We start from the raw sequence: 25,837 nt of genomic DNA, 5'->3' as shown, positions 1-25,837 counted from the left end.
GCTCCGTCCGGTGGCGCCCTCTAGCGGCCGGCCGCCCGCCGACGACGCAGCAACCCCGTGCGTGGCGTCTGAGCCGCATTACAAGATGGCTGTGCGGTGCAGTAGGCTCCATTTTGGGAGGGGTTGCTAAACGTGCCGGCGCCCGCGGGATCGGCCGCGAATTCAACTTTGTTGAAGCGGAACTCGACAGGTGGCTCAAAGGTGAGTGTTTTGATTGAGTTTTCAGATGTCTTTGCTTGTTTGTTTTGAGTAAAATCGCGGCTACATTAGGTGCGACGAACGTGGCGCGATAGTTAACGGTTCCTTTCTCTTAAAGGGACCCTCCCACCTTCAAAAAAGTTAATGAATTGGCATAAAAGTGATGTAGCGTGAATCACAAAGAGCGAAAATGAACATCTACCAAATTTTACCGGAAAATATTCACCCGTTTTCGAGATATAAGACTTTTATTTTTGTTTACTTTTTGGGAAATCCGCTGTTTCTATGACGTCACATAAAGGTTTTCTTTACGTCGGTATTTGGAAGCAATAATTTGGTATCAAAGTGCGACAAATATTGCGCGAATGATGCGTTTATCTTATCAAGGTCAATATATGATGGCCAATAAAGGATTCCAGGACAATTCTTATGGCATTTCTTCGTATCGCAATTCTTCGTCTGCAAATCTTCGTCAGGGCATTTATTCGTACCTATCGCATTACTTTGTCTCGCACCAGAGTATATGAAAATCGGCTCGCATTTCTTCTTCAACGCAAATATATGCAAGAGTAAGCATTGAGGGACAAATAAATGCACCGACGAAGATTTGTAGACGAAGAAATGCGGACGAAAAATTGTGCTACGAAGAAATGTCATGCGAGGATTCGTTCGGGTACCATGACATTTATGTGATTTCAAAGTCAAGATTCACAGCTGATCTGCTAAATCAAGCCAAGAATCCAAACTATCAAAAAACTATAAATATTTGTTTGTCTGTCACAGAGGTCTCAAGCAATATAAGGTTGACATATGTTGAATCAAAAATTTACTGCCACAACTCACATCTCCTGCCTTAGTTTATCATTGTTGTTTTAACTTGCTTTCAAGAGAAACAGAAGCCAGTATCTGATATCACTTCAGATGATTGTTTCAAGATCTGAGTTCAAATGGAAATAAAAGCAAGATCAAGATGAAACAGGGATTATTGCTGTTAAAGTAGTTTGGCCATGATACAACAAGCACATAAATCATTAGCCAAATCAAATACTGGTTGGTTTGTCAAGATGTTTGTTGTCTGTCGTCTGTCGAGCTGCTATGAACACTGAACGCTCTCACTCTTACTTTAAAGAGAGTAGTTTAAGTTGAATGGTAGTGAGCTGTAATTAGACAAAGCAGCTATTCAGTGCTCACATCAAGCCAGGCTAGGAAATGGCATCAACTGTGGTGGGAGGAAGCAGGTTCGGCAGCCCTATGTTGTAAACTTCTGTTATGTCTTGTGTTTGATCAACTGATGTTTTCTGCTCTGTTTTGTGCAGTGATAGTAGCAGGTAACTGCATGCTTGTCAAATTATGTGAATAAACGAATTCATAACATTGCATTTTTCTCTCCATGCAAGGAACAAGTAAGATGTTGTAGAAAATGTAATAGAGGGCTGCATTGCTGATTTTGCACTTTATCAGAGCTTTATTTAGAATTGCTTTCCTGAAAGCTACACACAGGCCACAGTGCTGAAATTCACAATGTCATAGCTTTTGGCAGAAAAAAGAAAAGACTTACTTAGGTAAAATTGGCTGAAAGTATGGCAGAGCAGGTCTTGATGCGTATGCCCATCCGTGTGCTTGCCGAAGCCGAACTGACTGCAACACATTTAACTCTGACCCACCATGGTGGCTGGCATATCCTGAACTTTCACCACTCTAAACAAGAGAACTTTCAGCCCTCGGCATTGTATTAAAACACTGTACAAAACACTCAAAATTTGTTTCAGTGCCATCCACGGACAACATCAGTCGCCATTCACCAGGCCAGTAAAAACAGAATAGATAATAGCTTCAAACCCATGTAGTCAGAGTTACTAGGTCTGCACCTCAAAACAAAATCCAGGTGACATTCACCACGCCAGTAAAAAACAGGTACTTAGGTAACGTAACAGCTTCAAATCTGGTAACATGTTGGTCGGACTTTACACTACCATATTTACATGGAATAATATGATACCAAACAATAGTGCAACCATTCTGGACAACAAAAGTGTATGATAAAATTAATTTAGAATACTCTGGCTGGCAGCATGATTTACGAGCACAGGCAGGTGTTACCTACCAGCCTTCTCAATGCTCGTAAAACCAACATTGTAGTTTTGATTTTACCTTACATGATAACACACTTGGCTGCAATGGCACATTTAATTTAATACTGTGAAAAGACCAGTTATAACCACTTCACAAGCACAATTGCACCTCATGCCGACATCCTTTTCCAAAGACAGTCAGCAGCGTCTTTCGTCAAAACTGGAATATAAATCCCCTTTCAACTGTAAACATCAAAAATATTTCTTCATGGTGTGACTGTGATCTCCATATGGAAACCTTGCAGGAAAAGAATTAATGTCAATTGTCAGCTCTTCAAATTTCTTTGGACTTTAACTTGCAGTACCATATCCAGTTTGCTTTGATATTTTGTTTTTTATTCCATGTTGAAGTTGAACACCAAGCTCCAGATATAGCAGGCAGCTTGATCATCTTCGGCCTTGGTATAATATCAGTCCAAGTTCCAGTGGTGGGTATCTTCTAATATTCAAATTAAAATGAAAAGCAATAGGCTTTCTCAGCGCCGACGACGGATTTCACGTTGATAAAAAAGGGAGCTCAAGGTCGGCAAAACTCGGGTTCAAGGAATGGCGGGCGTTGAAATGACTGCTGACGTCATCAAAAAACCGCTAATGGTTAAGAGATAGGGACTAAGCTGGTCCCACCCTGCAAGTAAAGGGAAGAAATTTCTTGAACACCATAAAGCTGCGGGGGTTGCGACCAGGATAAATGGTGGTTTCTGAGCCTGGCCGCAAACTTGGCTATCTCAACTCAAAACTAATGTTAAGGTGGGATGGTCCCTTTAATATAGATATTTTGCTATGCCAACCTTGTAGGCATGCCATTTAATCATCTTTTTCGTTTTACTTGTTCATGTTGCATGCAATTTCAGCATTCCATGCCATGTTGGCATGACCTAATAAGCAAAGCCATATTGATATAAGTTCTCATAAGCTAGAAATGGCTTGCATCATTGCTGTGTAGATTTGATGTTTATAGAAAGGTAGTTGTATTATGTTGCATTATTTTGGCTGGATTCCATTAGCATAAAATAAATATTCATTATTGCTGTGCTTATTCTAAATTGCATGCTAGATACTGCAGTGCATGCTAGTGTCAATCACAGGTGGACGGAAAGTGAATAACTCTCAAAAGGTATTGGTGGTATATCAAAATTGAAATGTTTTTCTTCTCTTTCCTACATCATATTTAATTTTTCAATGTGTCTATGCCTAGTTGGTAAGTTTTTTAATATCCCTAATTGCTGTAACTTTGATTTTCAAAGTAGTTTTCTGCTAAGTAATGCTTATTTTAATGTTTGTTGATTTGTTTTGAATATCCACAACTTTCCATTTTGTAGGAGTGTTTTTTATATTTTAGAAAATACATTGTTGGTAGGTAGTTTGGTGTGGAGACTGGTTAAGTAGTTTGTCCTATGTAGCTATTTTTCTTGTTTTCATGGTGCATTCATGATGCACCTGCAGGCTGCAACTATAAAATATAGCAACAAGTTCTCAAATCTCAATGCTTTATAATCCACAGCTTGCTGCCTGTCTAGATCTCCAAACCAGGTGCCCAAGCCAAGCATTGGATCTCTGTCTGTCACCTACCTACCTTGACAGTGGATTGTCTCAACTGGTCCTAAATCAGTACAATACCTACATTGCCTGTCAGCTGCCATTGCTAGTTGTCATCCCTCTGCATAATTACAGTGAAGCAGGATTAGTTTTCATCTGCTTATGTAGGCCACAGTTTAGGCTTCTAGGAATGGTGAACTTTAGTTCACACTTTGTAAGGATTCTGGACTTATGAATTGATCAATCCCACAGTCTGACGACTGACTTCAGCAGCATCAACAGCAACCCTTTGAGCTTATAATAGGCTATAAATCCTAGCCTAAGGATGCCTAATCCTATAAGCATGTTTGTCCATTTTCCAAACACCATAACCCATGACTCTACCATGACCAACTCTGTTTTCCCTGCCCACAGCGACCACCGGCGAGCCACCATGGCACCGACCAAGAGCAACCCGCGGCGCATCGTCCGAGACACGGGCGAGCTGACCATCACTCCGACAGACATCACCGACTCGCCTCCCAAGCGCAACAGCGAGCGGCTGGCCTCTCAGAAGCGCAAGGACGACATTGTCAGCAAGATGGCCGAGATTTTCGAGGACGTGGCGCCGATGGAGTCGAGCTCGGTGGTAGCCGTGCCAGTGTCCGAGGATCAGCTCCAGATGCCCGCCTGTGAAGACGAGCCGCTGCCAGGTGGGGAGAGGGAAGAGAGAGGGGTGTGGTCTGTGGGAAGGAGAGCATGGGGATATGGATCACTGGGATCGCCTCGCGTATCGATGAGCTCATTCGATATATAATGCATTCGTACTTATGACAACAACTCATGTGCTGAAATGCTTACCAAATTATAACGATTTATTTATCGGCTGATTCGTCGGCTCATTTATTAACACTTCCTCTGCATCTGTTATTAGTGTTGACTTCATTGACCACGTGCTACTTATCTCAAAGCTCCGTGTCCCGACTGAGGTCACAGGTATTCCGCTAACCTCGCATTGTTTGTCCCGTCTCGCAGACATTACGCTGATGCCGGTGGCCCGACGGGAACCGTCCCCTGTGCCGGTCACCGCCGTGGCTGGGCCCTCCAGCGGCGACGGAGGCTACAATGATTTCACAGGTCAGTCAGAGGGATGCTGTTCGGGTCAGGGCCAGGGGTAATGTTTGTTCATGGGGGCCTGTGGTGTCTATTTTATCTGTTTTCATCGGTGGTATTTAGCGTGCTTCCGACCTTATCTTCCGCGCCCTCTGACCGCGTGACCTTGACCTCCGCGTCCCCTCCCCCTTGCTACAATGCCAGGCCCTGCCACTGTGGAGCCGTACAGCTCAATGACGCTGCTAAAATCGGAGCCGGCGCCCATCCCAGTGGACCTGAGGCCGCCGATGCGCGTGCTGGAACAGGGAGAGATTCTGCTCTCGGACGACCCGGAGCAGGTGCGCGTCCTCATCGAGCACAACATCAAACTTAAGGGCACCATCACAGGTCAGTCACAGAAAGACAGTGTGCTACGTTACTTACGATGATTAGAGTTTGATTCATTTCATGCACTCAATTCATACAGTAACGCCTAACAATTACATTACTTATCGAGATTGTCATTCGATCTCTTATAGTGCGAGCAATGTTTTGACCTCTCCTTCAACATACCTTATTTAGTAGCAATAAATCTATGAATGTCGCACTGCGTGACCCCGGGCTGGCCGTCTCCGACCCAGTAGTTCCACCGCCGGCCGGTAGGTGGCAGCCGTGTCGCCGCCTGACCGTGCCCGCTGTCCGTTCCAGATGAGATGCTGGAGAAGGTGAACCGTCTGCTGGAGCACATATCGGCCGACAAGTGTCACTGCTGCGGCGAGAGCATCGAGACTGCACACAAGGTCAGTTGTGTCTGATTTTCTGCTACTGTGTACTGTGTACTGTGTACAGTGTGTAGCGATGGGAGTGGATTAGCTGCGGTCGGGTCCTTTTTGTGGGAGAGGGGCAACCTATGATTGGTTCTTTGATATTTTGACTGGGTATCTCGCTTTCGTTGTCCAAGCGCTTACACGACTTGTATTCTCTGATTAGGCCTACACAACTTAAGATGCATACTGTTCCACGGGACAGTGGATATTGTAGACTGCCCTATCATTTCAACTGACCCGTTACTACTTTCCCCACAGGGCGGCGAGTTCCTATGTGACGTACCCGACTGTCTGAAGACGTTCCGCCTGAAGTCGTCGGTGGACCGCCACAAGCGGGTGATCCACCACCAGGGAGACGTACACCAGTGTCCGCAGTGCGGCGCGCGCTGTGCTGACAAGGGCACCCTGGCCCGGCACATGTACACCCACACCGGACTGAAACCCTACACCTGCGAGGTAGGTGTCTGGGGAGGGGGGAAGGGTATGGTGTGACAGTGAGAGAGGAAGGGTTACCTGAGCTAAGGGATACGTTTGTTGTGCATGGCTAGTGGAAACGGGAGCCGCATGAGGATCAGTTATTTGGTTGGCGTTGTACTACCAATGAGTACTTTTCGGCCATCATTATCGACATATAACTACTGCTTTCCGTGAATTACCCTCACCCGTAATATTTTCATCGGTTATGTGAGGCTGCTTTTGCCTACAAGTGAGGTTCGTGCAGCTAAATATTGTCGGTGCCTTTCAGATGTGTAACAAGCACTTCAGTCGGAAGTACCATCTGGACCGACATGTGATGCAGACCGGCTGTGACGGCAAGCCTAAGGCCGCCTACCCGTGCCAGGTCGGTGGATTGTAGTGGTCGTCAGGGCAATGCTGGCTAATTAGTGCTGTCAGAACGGATGGGTTCCGGGGGCAATTTTTGAAAATTATTCACGGTTCCATTTGGGCATTGGGCTGACTGACCCATGAAAAGAGTGCCTACCACGTCTTTCGACTTTCGTTCCCATAAACGCTGCTTTATACCATCGACTCGTTTCAAATAACTTTTCAGCAATGAGCACGTAATTAACTCAATACAATGTTATTCTGCTAGCTACTAAACTGCAATCGGTTGTCATAATGACTGATGCTGAATTCGTGATCATTTATTGCTGCAAGGAGCCCGCCATTGGTGGCGCGGAAAACGAGGTAGGGTCAGTATCTCGCTACTGCATGGCTGTGTTACGAGTCTATCAGCTTGTTGACTGTTCTGCTCAATGTTTTTTTTTTTTCTTGGCATTTACCATTTGTCATTTGGGTTGTCTCGCTGCCGATTTACGGATCTGTTCTTTTCTGAATCTGGTCGAGCTCAACAGCTCCCTTCTTTTGCGTGATGCGTAGGCAACTGTCCTGTGATTAAAGTTAAAGTCCAAGTTTTTCGTACCGGGACGGCTGGGACCACTTCTGCGCCTGCCATCTATCGGGCAGTGTTTGAAACTACAGCGGGCGCCGGCCGGCCGCGCCGCGCGGCGCCGTTACCGGGCTATGGAGGCGAATGAAATGGTGTAAAACCAGACGAATTTTACGCTTGTAAAGCAAAAAACGAAAAATGTACACTCACCACAGTGTTAAGCAAAGTACTGGGAACAATATGGATATAATTTAAAGCTAGTACGATGCGAACTGTTGGTTCCCTAGAGCAGTATTTACATACTTGTAGGAGATAGGACTTTAACATTACGGGAGCTTCTAAACTGCGCTCGCAAAGTACTTGATTGTAAATATTTTCATTTAGAGGCAAAAATCTAAAAATGTACAGTCAGAGCGTTGTTCCCAATGCTTCTAGGTACACAATGAGCATAAATTTAGCTCGAAATGTCTTCACACATTGGTTCCCAGTCCAGTTTAAAACGACACTTTGTGCCGCAGAGCCTATCTCTTCCAATGGATGGCGGCTGGGTGGCGGTTGTAGTGGTGGACAAGACAATTCTTGAGTGAAATGAAATCATTTGCTTTCAAAGAAGAATTTTGAAGAACTTGTAATAATTGACAAATGATCGTTAATTACAGTGTATAATTTCAAGTTCATGGCAAATGAAAATATTTTAAACAATGCTAGTGAACCCCAGTACCGCCGCGCGAGAAAGCAAGTACTCGACGCACGGTCTGCCCGCCACTTCTGAAAATGGTCCGCGGCCGGCCGGCCGCGACCCGACACGTAAGCCTTATTTTGACGAAAGCTTCCTGCCACACACTACACCCACACCTTGATTTCAGCGATGACTTCAACGGCCCTATTAATGCATGATTTTCCTGCACTGGCAAAAGCCTGCACTACCCCCTCACTGTCATCCATCGATCCTTCGTGCCGCTCTTTGACCAGCCCCCTCTCATCGTCGTCTGTCCATAGGTGTGTGGTAAGATGTTCACCCGCAAGGACAACCTGAGGGAACACCTGCGCGCGCACGCCGGCCAGGTGCGCCGCAAGAAGTGCTACACCTGCCAGTACTGCGAGAAACAGTTCTACGGCTCCACTCTACTGCAGGTGAGCCCAGGTGGTCACCCTGAGTGCAACTTGATACAGGACAGCGGCCCCTCACAATCCACAGTTTTCCACCTTGTCCTCTGGTAGATTGATGTTTTTTTGTGGGGCATATTTATTCGTTTACTTAATCGGATCTCCGCGGTTCTCCCGTCCCATCATAGATCCTGCTACAACGAAATCCTTGTGGTACGTAATGGTTCGACCATGACTATGCTTTCGCAGACTCCGTACGAACTGTTTCGCTGCGAGTGTCGCCCACTGACCGTCCTTCGTCACAGGTGCACCTGCGGACCCACACCGGCGAGCGGCCGTACCAGTGCGACTTCTGCGACAAGAACTTCCCCTCTATCGGCTCCTACAAGAAACACCGGCGGATCCACACCGGAGAGAAGCCTTACGAGTGCAAACACTGCGGCACGCGCTTCTCAGCCAAGGAGACTCTGAACCGGCACGTACGCACACACACGGGCGTCAAACCGCACACGTGCCAGTACTGCGGCAAGAGTTTCATCCAGGCGTCCCAGCTCAAGAGTCATATCTTCCACCACACGGGTCAGGGCGGCTTCAAGTGTCCCCACTGTGACCGCAGCTTCAACAGGAAGGTCCGGCTACGGTGAGTCGCAGTGTTCTACGGAAAGGGCGTGTTTTGAGCGTTTTGTTGACGTTTTGCTGAGGGACTTCTTGTTTTATAACCGCCATGGTTCGCGCCATTGTGACCTTTAATTTTGAATTCCATGCACCCGTGTTCAGTAGCTCGCTCAATGCTCAACTCTCGATCGATTTACATGTGGATGGTATCTTGGCATCGTATGATTATCCAATATCCATGTTATGAATTCCGTAGTTTTTGTAACGTATGAGACTATGGGTTGTTTTTGCCAATTCTACTCGGAATTACGTTGACGTCTGCTTGTTTTGCTTACCCCCTCCCCCCTCCTCCATATCAACGTCATCAATGACTGACGGTTCTGTCAGCAACTGACACGCCCCTCCCTCCTGCCAGCTGTCACCCTCCCCTACCTCACACCCTCACCTCACACCGACCGTCCCACTCCACCGCAGGCTGCACGTAGAGTACGTGCACGAGGGCAAGAAGGGCTTCGAGTGCGAGTCGTGCGACAAAACGTTCGTCCGGAAGGAGGACTTGGCGCGACACTCTGTGCTGCACCAGGGTAGCAGGGTGCATCGCTGCCCCATCTGTGAGAAGACGTTCGCCATCAAACCGTCGCTGAAAATACATTTACTGACGCACACGAAGGTGAGAGTCGCTGGGGTTAGGAACGAAATAAATTGCACATGTTTCTACAGGTCAAGTTATAGTGAATGATTACCCTGAACTTTTACAAGATGATTGATGAGTTATGTAGCAAGCTGGTTGCATTTTTTTGGCATTGGGAAAATATGTACTTATGGTCTTGCTAGCGCCCTTCCTCATGCTTCGAATTTAGAACGGTGCACTTTTTTTGCTTTTTAGAACTTAGCACCAGGAATATTAAACATCCGGATTGACTGTTCTCTCACCCTCTCAGGAGCCTCCCCGCTCCTGCGAGGAGTGCGGCCGGGCGTTCATCCGACAGGACTGCCTGCTCCGTCACATGCGGAAAAAACACCGGGAGATGCTCGACCAAATCATGGCCGAGGCCGAGAAAAAGAAGATCCAGCAGCAGCTCAGCTCGCTCGAGGCCGTTGGTGAGTGGGGTGTTGGAGCCGGATCTTTTTCCTCGTTTTCCTGATATCTGGGTTCCGTTTGAAGTGTAAGTTAACACTATGACGCCCTTATGAATGGGGTGATTTATATTTTGACGGCCCTACGGCTTATCTAAAAATGATGTCAGATATCACCAGATATGAGCAAGGAGAAAAACATTCCGGGCGCTGAATCTCCACGTGTCCCTGTTTTCGGCGACTAGCCCAATCGCCGGGACCAGTTGATCCCGTTCCCCGTCTCTAACCCTATCCCCCCCCCTCCGTCAGGTCGGCGGGACCAACTGGCGGCGGACGAGCTCGAGGTCCGCTCCAAGGGCACGTTGTCGGAGCGCGCGCTGGGCGAGGCGCTCCGTGAGCTGCTCTCCCTACTGGTGGACGAGGCGACGCTGCAGGCGTTCGGCCACCCCGACCAGCCGGTGGAGCAGGTGCTGGAGTCGGTCATCAGGCGCTGCGGCCACGCGCACATCGATGACCCGACGCTCTCCTATCCGGACAGACTCAGGTAGGTGGCAGTGCGGAAAGAATAGGATGAGAGAGGGAAAAGATGATTTAAGTGTATATTCGGCGGGGAAGGGCCAGAGGAGATGCTGGATGCTGGTGCTGTGGGCTGGTGGGAGGGGATGTGGGTAAATGGTGGTTTTATAAGGATGGAAGTGTGCTGCTTTATAAGATGGCAGCTGATAATCTAAGCAGAAGATCTTGTTACATGACAGTGTCACGGTGTAGAATATTATCTTTCCACATCTAACGTACGGCCACCTCTTTCCATTCCCAGGGAGAACGCAAAGCTGCTGTTCACGGTGGTGATCGATGACAACGCCGTGAAGACGCTGCTCAACAGCCAGACCGTGGATGAGGTTATCCTGCACGTTCTGCGACTGGCCAAGTCCTAGGGACCGCCCTTCGTGACCGGTAGTGCCGTCTGTTGAAGAAGTCCCGCGACTGGCCAAGTCCTAGGGGCCGCTGTCGGTGACCTGGTGCCGTCTGGCGGAGAAGGCGTGTGAACGCTCGACACACGGCGCAGGACGTGCTTGGATTCTGCAGGACACGCTCGGCTGAGTTACGCATTAGGGCAATACAGCTGCGTGATTAGCCCGGAAAGGAAAGCGCGAGTTACATTGGACAAAAAGCAGGGATGCTCACGCCGAGGAGGAGGTTGTCGCTTAAAGGCACCAGGGATGTCGGTTGATGACAACAGTTTTGCATAAAGAGGACCTCTGAGAAGCTGAAGCGATGTGATGAAGCGTTTTAGGGCGGTTGTAGGATATGAAGCCCGGTGCACTTGCCCTAGATTGTGTACAAAACGTATCGCCAGTGGTCGAGACAGTGACGACTGTGGATTGGGGGAAGGGGTTGTTCTACTTGACTGCCGCGGGTTTAGAGACTCCGATATCGGGCACCCAATGGGAGCCCGGGGCACCCACTGGGAGCCCGACGTTCCTTCGGAAGGATTTTGTTTACTTGCTGTAGAGGAACCAATAATCTACTTATGTTGTACGGTTTGACGGCCGGTGGCGCCGTGCCGACCAATGTTACACGCAGTGACGGGCGGTGGCTGGTCTCCCTCGCCGGTTTTTGATACATGACTTGTTTGACTGCGCTGTTACTCTGTTCTCGGGGTCGTAACGTCCACGCAGCAGCTGCCTGCGTGGGTGTATTCTATGTGGCCTTCGCCTGCCGCTCGCGTTGTTACATGTACCAGATGTTTTGCGCAGAGGGCGTGAGATGATATGACGCCACCCATTAATTGAACCGCTCGCCATTCAGTGAGTTACGAAGAAACGTTTTGTAAAAACAGTTAGCCCAGGCGGGCCGGGACAGCGAAAAGTTTCTAGCTTGTCTTATTCGCAAAATACAGATATGTTGTAAGAAGCGCAGTGTCCTTATCAAAGCAATACGAGTACTATTGGTCACAGATACATTCGCATAAAGATCTAAAAGCACTTGCTTGAATACCACCACAATGCAGCACAGCCCATACTACTAATAATAAGAGTATGTACATTTCACAGCTGACATTTCACAGAAAAGATCAAATATCGCCGAGCTTCCCTCTCCCTCCCTTACCTTCCCTCTCCATCACAGCATATGCACCCCACCTCGTCTCCTCAGGGCGCGTTTGAACGCCTCAGCCGCCGCGGCCACGGTCTGCGGATCAGTCACCGCCTCCGCCAGTGCCAGGTACACCTCTCTGACCCCTGCCCCCGCCGAAGGAGAGGCTACAGACTCGGGTGACCCTAACCGCGGGGATACCACTGGATCGGGCGAGCTGGCCGCACTGGCTGTCTGTGCTGTCTGCACCTCTGGCCTCAGCAGGGCGGAGGGTGGACAGGCCGGCACTTGGCGATTTCCCGACCAGGCGCGGTAGGTTGCCCAGAAGGCGCGCCGGTCCCTCGGCGGGGCAGGTGCTGGAGGGAGGCTGAGGGCGGCCGCGGACTGCTGGAGTACGGAGAGACAGGCGTCCAGCGGCCAGCACTCCTGCGGGGGGGGGGAGGAGAGCGGTGAGTGAGTGAGTGAGTGAGTGAGTGAGTGAGAGAGTGAGAGAGTGAGAGAGAGAGAGAGAGAGAGAGAGTGAGAGTGAGAGAGTGAGAGAGTGAGAGAGTGAGAGAGTGAGAGAGTGAGAGAGTGAGAGAGTGAGAGAGAGAGAGAGAGAGAGAGAGAGAGAGAGAGAGAGAGAGAGAGAGAGAGAGAGAGAGAGAGAGAGGAGAGAGGAGAGAGAGAGAGAGAGAGAGAGAGAGAGAGAGAGAGAGAGAGAGAGAGAGAGAGAGAGAGAGAGAGAGAGAGAGAGAGAGAGCAATGAAAGCACATAGATGGGCGCAAATGGCCCCAGTTAGTCGACGCACCCTTAAGGCTGAAACAGACTCTTTCCGCGTTCAGGAAATCGCATGCGAGAGCCTATTCAAATACATTGTAATTTTTCTCGCATCAATCGCTTGCGGAAGGTGCGTGCGATTGATCCGAGCGTGCTTCCATGTATTTGAATAGGCTCTCGCATGCGATTTCCTGACTGCGGAAAGAGTCTGTTTCAGGCTTTAAGCCCCAATCAGCAAACAGTAGAGCAGAGTAGACAGAGCGGCGAGAGCAGAGGAGAGAGTAGCGAGGGTGGGTCGATAGGAGGGTCCGGCCGCGGGAAGGTGGGAGGATGGATGTGGTGGCCGCACGCCGCATAGTGACCGACGGACGCATTATTGGTCAACATCAATCATCACCCACATCCAATACCTCGGACGGGAGGGGAATAACCTGAGTCGGTTGCTGAGTTCTATAGTCGCACAGGCCTTTCTGTTTACTAAGTAAACATGCATGACCGGCGATCATTGAGACGGTGGTCGACTTATAGCCCACATGAATCATTCGAGATAGACGAGGCGGGTTATTTTAATCTCGGCCACGCTGACCACCCACAATTCCCTGATCATTACTTATCGAGTTACGCTCGGTAAAGTGTTGAAATAATTTCACACCTACACCCCCATGCAGCTTCAAAACCACTTCTGCGTCCCCTACCTCCATCGGGTCGTTGAGCAGCAGCCGAGCGGAGGCGGCGTCCGCGGGCAGGCGGGACACCATGGTTCGGACCAGGGCCTCCTGGAGCCTGGCCTCGGCGTCACACGGCTGCCGGGGACACCGGAGTCAAGATGACAGTCGAGTTAACCCGCGCCCTGCTGGGGGTCCTGGATTTCCACGCCCTGCTGGGGGCGTATACATTTTGTACATGCTCTTGCTCTTAGCAATCACTCGGCTCCTGGGCCACGTAGCGATACGCGGAAGGCGGCGTTCGAAAGAGCGTCAAAAATAATGACGAAATCACTTCGGTCAATTTTTTGGTCAGGTCAAAGGTCAGGTCACCAGAGGTCAGTGAAGGCAAAATTTCGCCGATTTCCAGGTCGAATGTCGAAAATTTCCAAGAAGCCAACGCATAACTCGGGAACCAATAGAGCTACAGCGCCGCAGAAAAGCGCATTCGATAGCCCTATTAACGCCCTTTCTGAGTAATTCTCTCAGATTTGACCTAACGTCAATGGTTTTGCCTGCAGGGGGCAAAAACTGCAAAAATAGCCGATTTTTTTCGAAAACAGTTTTTCTGCAATAACTTTTGACCCAAACCTTTTACAAGCTTACTTTTACCGGCATCGTGTTCCTCTCGTCAAGACGCATCGAATGAACTATAACTTGACCTTGAAAGGTCAACTTGAAAATTTGACCTCAGGTCAAGGTCATGACCTGACCGGAAAGGGTCATGTTGCATATCAGTCGATCCGTATCGTCGAGCTGAACACATCTAAGGCGTTTTCATCGCTCTAGCATGCCTCTATCAAAAGTTATTTGCGAAAAACTGTTAGATACCATTCGTGACCTAAGATGACCTCAGGGCATAAACAAGGGTCACGGACACCATTTTAAAGTTCAGTGTGTCTAAACCACTTGTAATTCGGTGTTTGGGAGTGTTTATAATGTCTTTCATCCAAAAGAGGCGCATTTCAATTTTCTCCAATTGACTTATAATGGGGAGGTCGCAAAATTGACCTGACCTTAGGTCATCGATATCAAAATTCTGAGATATACATTTTGTACATGCTCTTGCTCTTAGCAATCGCTGAAAGTTTCAAAGCGATCGGTCACTCGGTGTAGCTATGACAGACATTGAAAGTTTTTATGAGGTGAGGTCACTTCAAGTGACCTGGTGACCTGACCTTGAACGACCTTGGTCTGAAATTTTCACAACATGTGTAGAATTGATGTATGATAAGGTGTACCAAAAACGGCGGCGCTCCGCGCCGCCGTTTTTGAGATATTCGCGAAAAACCACAAGGGGGGGTGTTCAAACACCCCCCCCAGCAGGGCGCGGGTTAAGTCGCAGGATCAGATACAAGAGGTTGAGACTGTTGGAGTGGCAAAGTCATACCGGTAAAATGCATAATGCTTTCGCGATCAAAAAGCAAAAACAAACAAACAAGCAAAGATACTGCACCTGCACCACCTTAACACTGACAGTTTTACGAATAATTGGCAACGCACTGACCCTGGTGCCGAGGAAATAACAAAAGTACAGACTACTGAAAGGTCTGCTCTGAACCATGATAACAGGAACGTCCTGCTATATCCAAAAGTGATGTTTTAAAGTTCAACCCCACAATTTATTCACTACACCACGTCATCTTCAGGCCAAAGTAATTTTGTTAGGATCGAAAAGCCCAGGCTCACCAGTTCTATCCAGGTGTTGATGGACACGGAGGTTTCCAGGTTCTCCACCAGGTGCCACCAGTGTCGCGGCACCAGCAGTGTTTCACCCGCCGTCAGCTCCACAATATGAGGCTGCGTGGACGCCAGGTCTGTGGACAGGTCCGGTCACAAAGTGATGCCGTGTCAAAAGTTGCCATTGAGGAGCAAGTATGGTCAGAGTCCGATCCAAAAATTTGCTCCAGGAAGCAGGTGGAGTCCAGATCGACAGGTGCTAACGCTAGTTGCATTAAACGTGATATTTTCTAGACACATCACACAGCTAAAGAAACCGCGAAGCAGCGTTCCGGAATGCATCTTCGATAGGTGTAAGAGGAAGATAAGCTGAGAGAAACTGAGGAAAACCATATAGCATTCTTGTGCAAACAAAACAGCCTGACAGGACCTCAGATCAGTGCGTCAGCTACCTCTCGCTACGCCAGGTCATGGCTTCAGGTCTGACCTATTCTTTGACTTTTGACCCGTTTTCTTACCTGGAAACTTGTTGAAGTCGGGTCGTCGCAGGTTGGCGGCGCTGAATACAGTCGACTCCTCGTAAGGCACCCGGGTGGGATACAGTCGGGGTCCATCCGAAGGCGGGAACAGTGTCCACCGCTTCCTGCACGGTAAGGAGGAAACGACGGGAGTAGGGCTGAATAATGCCACGAAGATTGAAAGGATTTACTTTCGTATCAAGGCAAATAGGACGCACAACACTACGTGAAAGCATCAGCCGCGTCCCTACCGGAAGAATAAAACACGACAGAAAAGAAGTGTGCATAAATTTCGTAATAAAGCTTAACGGCGCTTCTCATTCATTCCTTGCTTCATTCATTCATTCATTCATTCATTCGCAATTCATTCATTTGTTTATTCGTTCGTTCATTCATTCATTCATTCATTCATTCATTCATTCATTCATTCATTCATTCATTCATTGATTTATTCATTCGTTTGTTCATGGAGTGATGGACTGAATTATTTATTCATTCATTCATTCATTCATTCATTCATTCATTCATTCATTCATTCATTCATTCACCCGACTGCACTGACCTGCCGACCAGCTGTGTCACCAGGTTCAGGCCGTACTGACCTGCCTAAGACCGTACTGACCTGCCGACCAGCTGTGTCACCAGGTTCAGGCCGTATGTGTCGCGGTGGCAGAGTGTGTGAGCTCCGGGCGTACCCAGCCACAGCGTACTATGTTCCGCACCCCGACCAGGGAAGCCAAACATACTCCAGTCGATACCCTGGCAGAGATCATAAAACGGTGAGTTCGGATGAATGAATGAAGTGTGCTCAGTTTACGATGGACACATGAATGCTCTTGTCAACTATGTGGACAAGGCTTAGCTACACAACGATGTGTAGATACACAACAGAATATCAATGATAATTGATAACTCATCTATGATGAGTGGTTGCAAAACTAAAAATGCTCATAAAACCATTGAAAGAATCCCATTCATTCGCAAGAAAAACACTCATTAGTCATTAACACATGCGATGAAATACGTAAACCTCCATGTTCTACTCACCAGTTTCGCGGCCGCATACGGACTATCGCCGAACTCCTGTGGTATGTGTTTGTAGGCGTAGTAGGCCCAGTGTGTGTCCGGTCGGTAGGGGGCCAGGGGTGACGGCTCGTCCTGCGACAGGCGCCTCTTGCTGGGTCTGCCCGCCGCCCAGTCCAACAGCTGGCGTACCGTGGCCGAGACGGTGACGTTCTCTGCCTCCCACTGAGGACCGGCTGCCTGAGGGAAGTGTGGCATACACAATGTACTGGATAGGTCAGCTGGGCGTGGATAGGGAGAGGAGGGATAGAGGGTGTGAGCAATGGACTTGCTACACTTCAGCAGACCACAGGGTATGAAAACCTATGCCTATGCCTGAGGAAGAGGATTTGACTCAAGTATTGCAAAGTTGAATTAAGTACTCCTAAACTAAAAGCTTTTAGCACACTTAAGTCACTAACATTTACAAGATTCAGAAGCAGTTTCACTTCAAACAAGCACAAAAGTCTATCATAGCATGCCATAAAAGCAACACTTACATTTTCCTCCTGCTTGCCTATTCTCAAACTCAGCTGCTTGTCTCCAAAGAATGAGGCCCACTCTTCCAGGGACCATCTGGAGCATCCCCAGACATCCACCATAGAACTAAATACCACTGGATAGTCCAGATGGTAGAGAATGCCCTCTTTTAACAGAGAAGGCTGCATGGTTATGACTTCTGCTCAGGGACAGTAAAACCTGTGAAAAAAGGAAGATGATGTTAGACTTGACAATCAGTAATACAAATTTATTCTAAAATCTGAACAGATCCAAGCATCATACATTTCTGATGCCTCATAACATATGATAGGGAAATTCAATTTTCTCCAAGAGCTTAGCAGTAGTTTTTCTCTTCTGGCTCAAAGTGTGCAGCCAAGAGGTTAATTTGAGCTGCATTATATCAGTCTGCTCCCTTTTGTTTCCCATATTGATATGCATAGGCACAGTTAGCATAATAGCAGTGGTTACAATATAGTCCATGTTGCTGATTTATTATTCATATTCATATTCATAATATGCATTTTGTAAATTAGTGTGCTTGATAGTTTCCAGCTGCATCATATTTAATTTATTGATAATGAATTATGAAAGTCACCTTATTGTTTGTAATAATTTCTCTCCATGCTGAAAGCATGTTGTCAAAGGACAGTTCCAGTAGTGTACTACTTTCTTTTATGTAATTTCATTTTTCCTTTGAACACAAAAAACATTTTCATTTTGTGCATAGGTACCTAAGTGTATTTTGATTTGCTATTATTTCTTTGATTATCACAAACTCTCCAATGGAAAATGTGTCTCATGTCAGTCGGTGACACTACAGGGAAATAAGCTAAAATTAGAGCGCTCTATTTATTGCTCCCGCTACTTCACCGTCTCCCATAGGGTCCTGTGTTGAGCTGGTGTCGAGGCTCTAAAAATGACGCCGATTTTTGCACCCTTCTCACGAAAACCGCTCGGACCGCCTGGAAACTAATTGTTCCGCTCTAAAAATTTCATGATCGACGGGAAAATGAACGAGGAAAAGGTTGGTCCTGAAATAATTCTGAACTCCCTGTAGAACATATCGAAACATGGCTGCAAACTAGGAGCATGTCAAAATCGACAAAACAATACAAATAAATTTCCCGGGATTTTTTTATTTTCCATGCATCTGTGTATGAAATCAGTCGGTTTTTCGGAAAGATCGTCTTCTGTTTAATAAATAATTCCATAATTGCAATCGAGAAAAAAAAAAACATTTCTGCTGTGACAGCAGTTTTGGCATTGTGCCAGTAGTGTGGCGTGCGCGGTGCTGCGTGGTCGTCGGGACGGAGTCGTGAGTATTTTCGGTGTTTTAAATGGTTGATGGCCATTTGAACCAGCTTTATATTATTTCCTACCAATTTTTGCATCAAATTATTGCTTTGAAAGACCATTGAAGCCCCTTATCTCTTCATGAAACACGATCATATTAATCGTCGACGAAAATGGCGCGTGACTCCATGTGCGTTTCGATCGAAATAAATCGTAAATTAAATAATATTCGATGATAAGTATCATATTCTAGTGACACGTTTTCATAAAATAAGGCATAAACTTTGCAAGGAAGTCAACATTGGATAATTGGATTCTTATTTTGCTCACATATCCTTGTGGTAGTCAAATGGCTCAATTGTTAGATAAATGTAAATATATGGTTTGGCTTGATGTTTGCTGTTAAACCACCCAGCCACTTGCTGGTTGAGTGGTTTTCTGATAATTACCTGATAATCATTTCTCCTTTTCCTTAAAAGAAACAAATTCTTTTCAAAGTAACCCATTTTTGGAAAGGCGGCCTGCTCATTGACATTTCATGTTCTTGTTTTGTTATTGCTGGCAGTATTTTGATACAATAATGCAATATGAATTTTTTTGTGTAATAATAAGACCTAAGACAAACTTAGCTAATGCGTCAATCAAACACCCAACAGAAAGATTGTGAGTCCTTGTGACGTGAAGTAGAATATTCTATGAATGTGTTTTATAGGATATGCCAAATTTTAAATTATTTTATTATTTGATACTGATAGCTGAGCATGTGAATTATGCCACAATATAATTTCATTTTCTGGTATTGAAATAGCTGGCAGTATTTTACTTCAACAAATGTAATATACATGGAATACATGTTGTTATGTTATGTTAAAAGTTTAATAACAGCCAACAGAAGGGGCTGTTTCAGCAGATAATGTTTGTACCTTATGCATTACCTTTCTTTTCTGCAGGACCATGCTTCCGCTGGGTGGTCGACATTTGCCTCCTGAAGAAGTTGAGCAACATGAAGACCACCAGATGAGGTGTCTGCAGTTCATGTGGAACTCTGCAGACTACAAGTGTTTTGCCAACCTCAACCAAAGTGCTGTGATCATGGAGGCATGAATCTCATAATAACACTTCAGATTTGCAGTTGTATCAAAGTGTGATTCAAACCACCTGTGGCATCTCACTCAAAGCGTGAACAGTGTGATCATTGTGCAGTGTTCAGCTGCAACTAAGACATATTTTATTAGTGACTTGTTTTGCAATAAGCCACCAAAAGCATTTTTTGGGCTGGCCGCTGTAATATGTTGTGCACTGCGCAATATTGGTAGTGTTTTGTCACTTGTCAAGTTGTCAGTTGTGCATGTTGCCTGTTTCTCTGCCCTCAGCCCTCATTATCAGTTAAGTGGTGAATTGGCATCACTCAGTCTCCCCAGATCTCCATTGACTGTCTGTCAACCACCTAACTTGAGATGGTATTTGTTAATAGTGTCGGAAAGGAAGTGATTGTAGACATTTTTAGGAATATGAGCTCCGTTTCATGCGTGTTCCAGTGGTCATTTTGTCACATGTCCCATAGTGTAATAAATGGAAACTGTTGTTCCCTTTTGAAGGTAGGTACTCGCGGATGCAGAAAGCGTTGGGCCTAATTATTAAACGCACCCTCTTATCAGCGACGCACGAAATCGACAAATATCATCCTTTTTAGAACAGGAGGAAACGAAAACTTGTGAACGTAGCTGTACCTACAACAGTGCATAAGGAATTGAAATTCTGGGAGTTTTTGAAATTCGGAGAAACTCAAGTTGTCGACAGGTATGCCCCCTTGTACGTCAAAGACCGCTTAAAAAACAAACGTCTACAAATGAAGGCAGTATTCGTATGTTCGTTGTAATTGCAGCAGCCTAGCAACATGCATTGCGGTCCGATGGCGAATTAAACTCGTGCTCAAAAACTATGCCGGTAACTGCCAATGCACTTAGGTCATAGGTGAGGAGAGGAAGGGTTATGTCAAATGTCAACATCATAGAAATGGCTTCATCTATTGAGCTGTGCCTATTGTACATAATTCAACCAATCTATGCATTTCGTTTCTTGCAATCTACTCATGCTTTCACTCCAGCTTCAGAGTAATCATCCCATATTGTACGTCTTAAGATATTGATTTCTATGGCGGTTTGCAATTGCTAGCCACGTCTTACCTCAGTTTGGTGGCCCCGCATCGGCCCACTCGGCCGCTCTAAAATTGACTTACGGAGGAGGATGGTGGCTTTTATTTTAGCTTCTCCACTGACTGCGGGGAGCGCCGTCGCCGAGGTAGAAGCAATAATTAGCTTATGTTTGGGACTAATTTCCACGCTTAATCAACATTTTAATGTTATTTTAATTAATTCATTGTAATCTTTGACGCATTCTCTTTCTATTGATACCATCCACCGGTCTGAGAATTACTGCCTTGCTGCGTAAGGGCCGATAAAAGATCACGTTTTTAGGGGTATCTCTTCAACATGGGGCAGGAGCAATAAATAGAGCACTCTAATTTTAGCTTATTTCCCTGGTATGTCACCAACTGATGTTCCAGTACAGAGCAGTCCAGATAATATCAGTGAGTGGGTATGGTCATGCCAGGCTTTGGTGTCTGGTGAGCTGGTACCTGTGCTAAGTTGAATGCTTACTCCACTCCACAGTAGGTACAAATTTTAATTTCCTAATGGCTCGTCTCAAATTAACTAGGCCACTTCACTGTACATATCTATAGGTCTTGAAATATAAATAGCACAATAAGAAATATTGATTAAAATTTGGTACAGGATTAAACAGCATACCAACAGCATGACAAATTATTCGAAAAAGAAATTCAGATTCTTCATGCACGCCATAAGTGGCGGAACGGGGATACCGGGGCACCATGCCCCTTGATTTTGCCATTTTAACATTAGCCGAACATAGGCACTGCATTGGCATGGAAAGAATGGGACCAAAAGTTGGCAGTGCCCCCCTTAATTGAAGGTGTTCCGCCGCTACTGATGCACGCAGTAATTGTTATGCTAAAGGCGTTGGAGGAATTGCACTTCAACTTTGACTTGCACTGCCCTGAGTTTGAGTTGGCATTGCTGATTTGTTGACAATCGTCCATTTCGACTTGTCCTGGCTTATGACGCTCAGTCACAGCAAGCAAAACCTGGAAGAAGCTAAAAACGTCTATCTCACCGAAAACGCTGAAAATACCATCTCCACAAACCCCCCTGCGCCCCCTGCCAAATACAACACGACCCACACACACCAACACGTGCTTAGAATCGAATTGTAAACATAAGGTTTCGACCAGATTGAGAACTAGAATGAGCATCGGTATTTTCCTACTTTTCATTTGTATTTGAAAAAGTGAACATTTCATGGAACAAAATCTCACATGACAAGTATAAAAAAAGGTATTTTCATCGTTAACTAAATATAAAGCAAAAGTATCTTTTAAGCATAAACGTTGCATAAACTTTAGGCTAGATATTATATTGTGAGTTCTTTGACAATTTAATTGGTACATCGATGATACACCTGATGCGCTTTTTAATCATACAATTCCAAAGAAAACTTAGTTGAAAATTATTCTGAGCCATAATATAAAAAAAAATCAGCAACAAAACTCCTGTGTCCTAGTAGATACTAGTAAAATGTTGATAAATCAATACAACGACGGCGCACCTGATACAGGCTGGCGCACACGGCTAGCGGGACTTGTTTTGGGGGCTCTGGTATTAACTGGATAATTCGCCAGCTGACGCCGTATGGTGGCGCTAGTGGAGCAGCACCATATGACGTCCGCACAAAACACCGTGAGCAGCTATGAAATGGGAGCGAGCACCACGGAAATATCGAAAGGTGATGGACATGTACTGACTTTGGTCATTCGAGTACCACCAACACCATACAAAAACCATATAATATCATCAAGACTGATTCTGGAATCGATTTGTCCGGGTATTTAAAACACACAAAAAATGTTTGTTACCGAATTCTGAAACAGTATAAGGATATTCTTGTTCCTTACTTTTACCTTGTGGAGTACTTTTACTTGCTTTCTAGTGCGCCCATCACTATCTTGAAATCTGGATTGCAACGCTGTAGGAAAACTTTTTTTCATTTGTCATTTCTTCCACTTTTGAGCAGTGATAATTTATTTGGTTTTATACATTAAATAATGAAGACGGCTCCTAACTTTTTAGGGATCTGCAGTGGCCCAGAGAGCAAAATCAGATATTTTCTAAAAACTTGAGGCCACTATTTCCTTAAATGCTAGAAAATATACAAATATTGACATTAAAAGAATGATACGGGTATATAATTCTGCAGAAATATAAATTCAAAGTATTTAAATTATTCAAGAACCTTTTTAAAATCTTCCATAATGACTTCTTTCAATACAAGCTGGATGCAATTTCAATCAATAAAGCAGCACAAGGCAGTACATTGAGCTACGATGATCCATAACCAATCGGCACCTGCAATTTGATTGATCTTCGAGATGTACCCTGCCCCTGTTCCCTGACTTTCCCTTTTCGTTGTACCGGGTGAAGTGAATATTCTGTGAATATTCTTCTGACAGTCAGTTTTTAGTCCTACATTATGTTGTCAATCAGATTTAATTGGTTCAAAAACCGTCGTAGTCCGTCTCATTCGCAGTCTACATCTCCACATGCGCACCCATACATGCCCAAAATTTTCACTACGTATGTACTATGTACCCTGCAGCGTATCCTGATGAAAAATGTTTTGTTGAAATCATAGACACTTCCCAAGGTAGGCCATAGTCCATGGCCATATATTTAAGTCAAAACAGATAAAACAGATAAACACAATTCCAATCATCAAGTCAACCAGCATCGACAATCTGCACATAAGTTCTAAACCTATTGTAAGACTACTTTGTATTCAAACTTTGTATTGCAGAAGGGTGGAAGCTGCATGGAATTATGCGACAATTTTAGCGTGCATCCACGCTCGAAAGAGCAGGGTTAATTGTAACAATGTCAATACCATAACAATAACGTAATTGTAGGTGTTGTGATTCGGTTGTTTCTTGTCTGTGCTGGCCATTGCGCGGGCGGTCCAGCGGCGGAACTCGGCTTCGCCGCCGTGGCGCGCTGGCAGTTGCTTCTTCTTCTTCTTCTGCATCCCATCGCCAACCCGCTCAGGGGGGCGGCGGCGCAGGCGGGTCGAGCGGCGGCTCGGTCCGCCCAACATCCTCGATGAAGGTGACGACCTTCGTCGCCGGGCCGCCGAGGACGTCGACCAGGCGAGGGTCGGCACCCGAGCGGCGGCGGCGGGCCGCCTCATAGGCCGGACAATCGGTCAGTAGGTGCGCCGCGCTGTCGGGCTCCCCGCACGCGGGGCATTCGTCGTCGGCTTCCGGGCCAATCTTGTGGAGCGTGTCACGGGTCAGCGGTGATGTGCCGGTCCTCAGCTGGGACAGCGTCACCGACCCCAGCGCGCCAGGGAGTCGTGGCCAGGCGTGGGGTCCGGGTGCGGGTGGGCAGCGGTTGCCCTCTGTCGCGACAGCTCCCGGACATGGCGCGTGACGGCGGCTCGCGCACTCGACAGGTCGATCGGTGCGCTGTCTTGGTCGCCCGCCGTGGCCTCGCCAGCCAGGCGGTCGGCGGTTTCGTTGCCGTCCAGCCCGGCATGGCCTGGCACCCACTGGAGCACCGTCTCGGTGCCGTTCTCGGCGAGGGTGCTCAGCACTCAGCAGCCTCCACACCTCGGCGGCCAGGGCCATGGTCTGGTTAGCTGGGCCGCGGCCGAGTAGTTGGAGCCCAGACCTTGAGTCGGTGAGGAGGCGGACCGACTTGGTCGATGCCAACTCCCCGTCCTCCAGGCCGGCCACAGCCGCGAACGCCTCGCGCATGGCGGTCAGTTCTGCTCTTAGGCTGGAGCAGACCGCCCCTGCAGGAGCGCGCACGGTCTCTTCTCTGTTGAGGTGGTGGAACTGGATCAGCGCCTGCGCCGCCCTGTTCCGTCCGCCGCGAGCCGAGCCGTCCGACCAGATAGTGACGTCCGGGTGCGGGAGCTCTGCAATGGCTCGCAGGGCAGCTTCCCTGCGGACTGCAGGCGGGTCCGACCGGCGGGTGGCCACGGGCAGGTCCACCCTGAAGGTGATGCCGCCGCGGTGGCCCAGCCATGGCGGGTCGCAGCTGTAGAACGCCGAACCTGTAACACAATAGAATTGCAATTGTAACAAAGACCTGCATGGTCAGCACACATCTGCAGTGACTGTCATCCCAAGTTGGTATGAATTGGCACAAAGTTGGGTCATGGTAGCAGACGTAGCACAAGCTGTTGTGATATGCCATACCGTAGGACTAGGTCGTAGGTTGTAAATTTTAGGTTTAAGGCTGTAGGTTGTAGGTCAGGTTAGGTAAGGTTTGGTTAGAAAGACCCATTCTCGTGCATCGGGCAGCTTGTGCTACATCTACCTGACCAATACCCAATTTGGATTCCCAAAATTGATGGCAAACAGGCTTTTTGTATAACAAGTGTGGTTAATTGTTCTAATCCCCGCTGCAATGTGAGGGTAACTGCTTTTCTACAATCACAAAATTTGAATTCATATAGGTAGGTGTTTACATGTTCAGAAAATGATACAAAATATGACACAATTAATTATAGCTGCAACTGGATAGTGGATACCAACCTCAACTGAAAGTTTCTGCAGCCTTATAACCTAACAAATGACTAAATTGCCAAAATAAATCCCTTAGTACAATAGCTTGACTCTAAAATAACAGAAATTTTGCATGCAGACCCTGAAATGGAGGGTTTATGTCACTAATATCAATTTTTTTTTATGTTGTTATAAATTTCATATGTAGCATAAGCGCCAATACTGCCTTCATTTACAATGTTGCTACTGTTTTCCACTCACAAACGCTGCCCTCCGTGGACAGCAGCAGCAGCAGTGAAACGTCACCCGTGGTGTGACATCATCACCCATGACGTAATGGAAATCCAGTTGTTACCAAGGCCCTGTTTTGGTGGCCGCCCATTCGCGCCGTCTGCTGTGGTGGTGTGGGGTGCGCGGTGTTGTGCTCTCCGATTGTGTGCGGAAGGGCTGTGACCGTGTGTAATAACAAAAAATAAATCGCGTAGGGAGTGAGCCGTGAGGTGTCCATCCGTGGCTACCAAACTTGTCCGCAAGGTGCGTTATGTGTGCTAGTGAAGTGCGATGTTGTCAGTGTCCGCTGTCACTGTTCCGTCGCACCTTGACCTTGACCTGCAAGCTGAAGATAATTT

General features: G+C 46.9%; 3 protein-coding genes across 10 annotated transcripts in view; 2 read left to right on the top strand and 1 right to left on the bottom strand.

Annotated features, from left to right (window-relative positions):
* On the top strand, positions 1-11,867 carry LOC122388632 (zinc finger protein 567-like). Of its 4 annotated transcripts, none has more exons than XM_043379845.1 (13): positions 1-201; positions 4,281-4,558; positions 4,881-4,982; positions 5,163-5,345; positions 5,646-5,737; positions 6,023-6,220; positions 6,510-6,605; positions 8,154-8,288; positions 8,567-8,901; positions 9,351-9,546; positions 9,818-9,977; positions 10,263-10,497; positions 10,771-11,867. In XM_043379845.1, the coding sequence occupies exons 2-13, from the start codon at positions 4,300-4,302 to the stop codon at positions 10,886-10,888; spliced, it is 2,109 nt and encodes a 702-aa protein (XP_043235780.1). In that variant the 5' UTR covers positions 1-201; positions 4,281-4,299; the 3' UTR covers positions 10,889-11,867. The 4 variants fall into 4 exon arrangements, with proteins under 4 accessions (XP_043235780.1, XP_043235782.1, XP_043235783.1 ...); XM_043379847.1 differs by lacking the exon at positions 1-201 and adding an exon at positions 270-299; XM_043379848.1 differs by lacking the exon at positions 1-201 and adding an exon at positions 3,000-3,020.
* Positions 11,821-21,837, bottom strand: LOC122388633 (HSPB1-associated protein 1 homolog). Of its 3 annotated transcripts, none has more exons than XM_043379849.1 (8): positions 21,761-21,837; positions 17,272-17,470; positions 16,757-16,972; positions 16,332-16,468; positions 15,710-15,834; positions 15,201-15,328; positions 13,503-13,610; positions 11,821-12,473 (listed from the first exon to the last, which is right to left on the bottom strand). In XM_043379849.1, exons 2-8 carry the CDS (start codon positions 17,437-17,439, stop codon positions 12,075-12,077), a joined length of 1,281 nt encoding a protein of 426 aa, XP_043235784.1. In that variant the 5' UTR covers positions 17,440-17,470; positions 21,761-21,837; the 3' UTR covers positions 11,821-12,074. The 3 variants fall into 3 exon arrangements, with proteins under 3 accessions (XP_043235784.1, XP_043235785.1, XP_043235786.1); XM_043379850.1 differs by having other exon boundaries at positions 21,779-21,834; XM_043379851.1 differs by lacking the exon at positions 21,761-21,837 and having other exon boundaries at positions 16,757-17,000; positions 17,272-17,321.
* A 3,735-nt stretch (positions 21,838-25,572) lies between these two features.
* LOC122388647 (equilibrative nucleoside transporter 1-like) overlaps positions 25,573-25,837 on the top strand; it is a 56,381-nt gene continuing 56,116 nt past the window's right edge. The window contains exon 1 of one of the 3 annotated variants that reach the window (XM_043379880.1): positions 25,573-25,742. The gene's annotated coding sequence lies outside the window, so the exon portion shown is untranslated. The remainder of the gene's footprint in view (positions 25,743-25,837) is intronic. The other 2 variants (XM_043379882.1, XM_043379881.1) reach the window with 2 other exon arrangements.

The sequence above is a fragment of the Amphibalanus amphitrite genome, unplaced genomic scaffold (genome assembly GCF_019059575.1).
Source record: "Amphibalanus amphitrite isolate SeventyFive unplaced genomic scaffold, NRLGWU_Aamphi_draft 000329F_arrow, whole genome shotgun sequence".
In the NCBI taxonomy this organism is placed as follows: Eukaryota; Metazoa; Arthropoda; class Thecostraca; order Balanomorpha; family Balanidae; genus Amphibalanus; species Amphibalanus amphitrite.
This window is presented reverse-complemented; position numbering and strand designations above follow the sequence as displayed.

Excerpts from the sequence above, each read along its gene's own strand:
- LOC122388632 (XM_043379845.1), top strand. The coding sequence starts at position 4,300 with ATGGCACCGACCAAGAGCAACCCGCGGCGCATCGTCCGAGACACGGGC. Across the intron at positions 6,221-6,509 it reads TGAAACCCTACACCTGCGAG|ATGTGTAACAAGCACTTCAG; the intron begins GTAGGTGTCTGG and ends GGTGCCTTTCAG. Across the intron at positions 8,289-8,566 it reads ACGGCTCCACTCTACTGCAG|GTGCACCTGCGGACCCACAC; the intron begins GTGAGCCCAGGT and ends CCTTCGTCACAG.
- LOC122388633 (XM_043379849.1), bottom strand. The coding sequence starts at position 17,439 with ATGCAGCCTTCTCTGTTAAAAGAGGGCATTCTCTACCATCTGGACTAT. Across the intron at positions 15,835-16,331 it reads GTGACACAGCTGGTCGGCAG|GAAGCGGTGGACACTGTTCC; the intron begins GTCAGTACGGTC and ends CTTACCGTGCAG. Across the intron at positions 15,329-15,709 it reads CGACTTCAACAAGTTTCCAG|ACCTGGCGTCCACGCAGCCT; the intron begins GTAAGAAAACGG and ends ACCTGTCCACAG.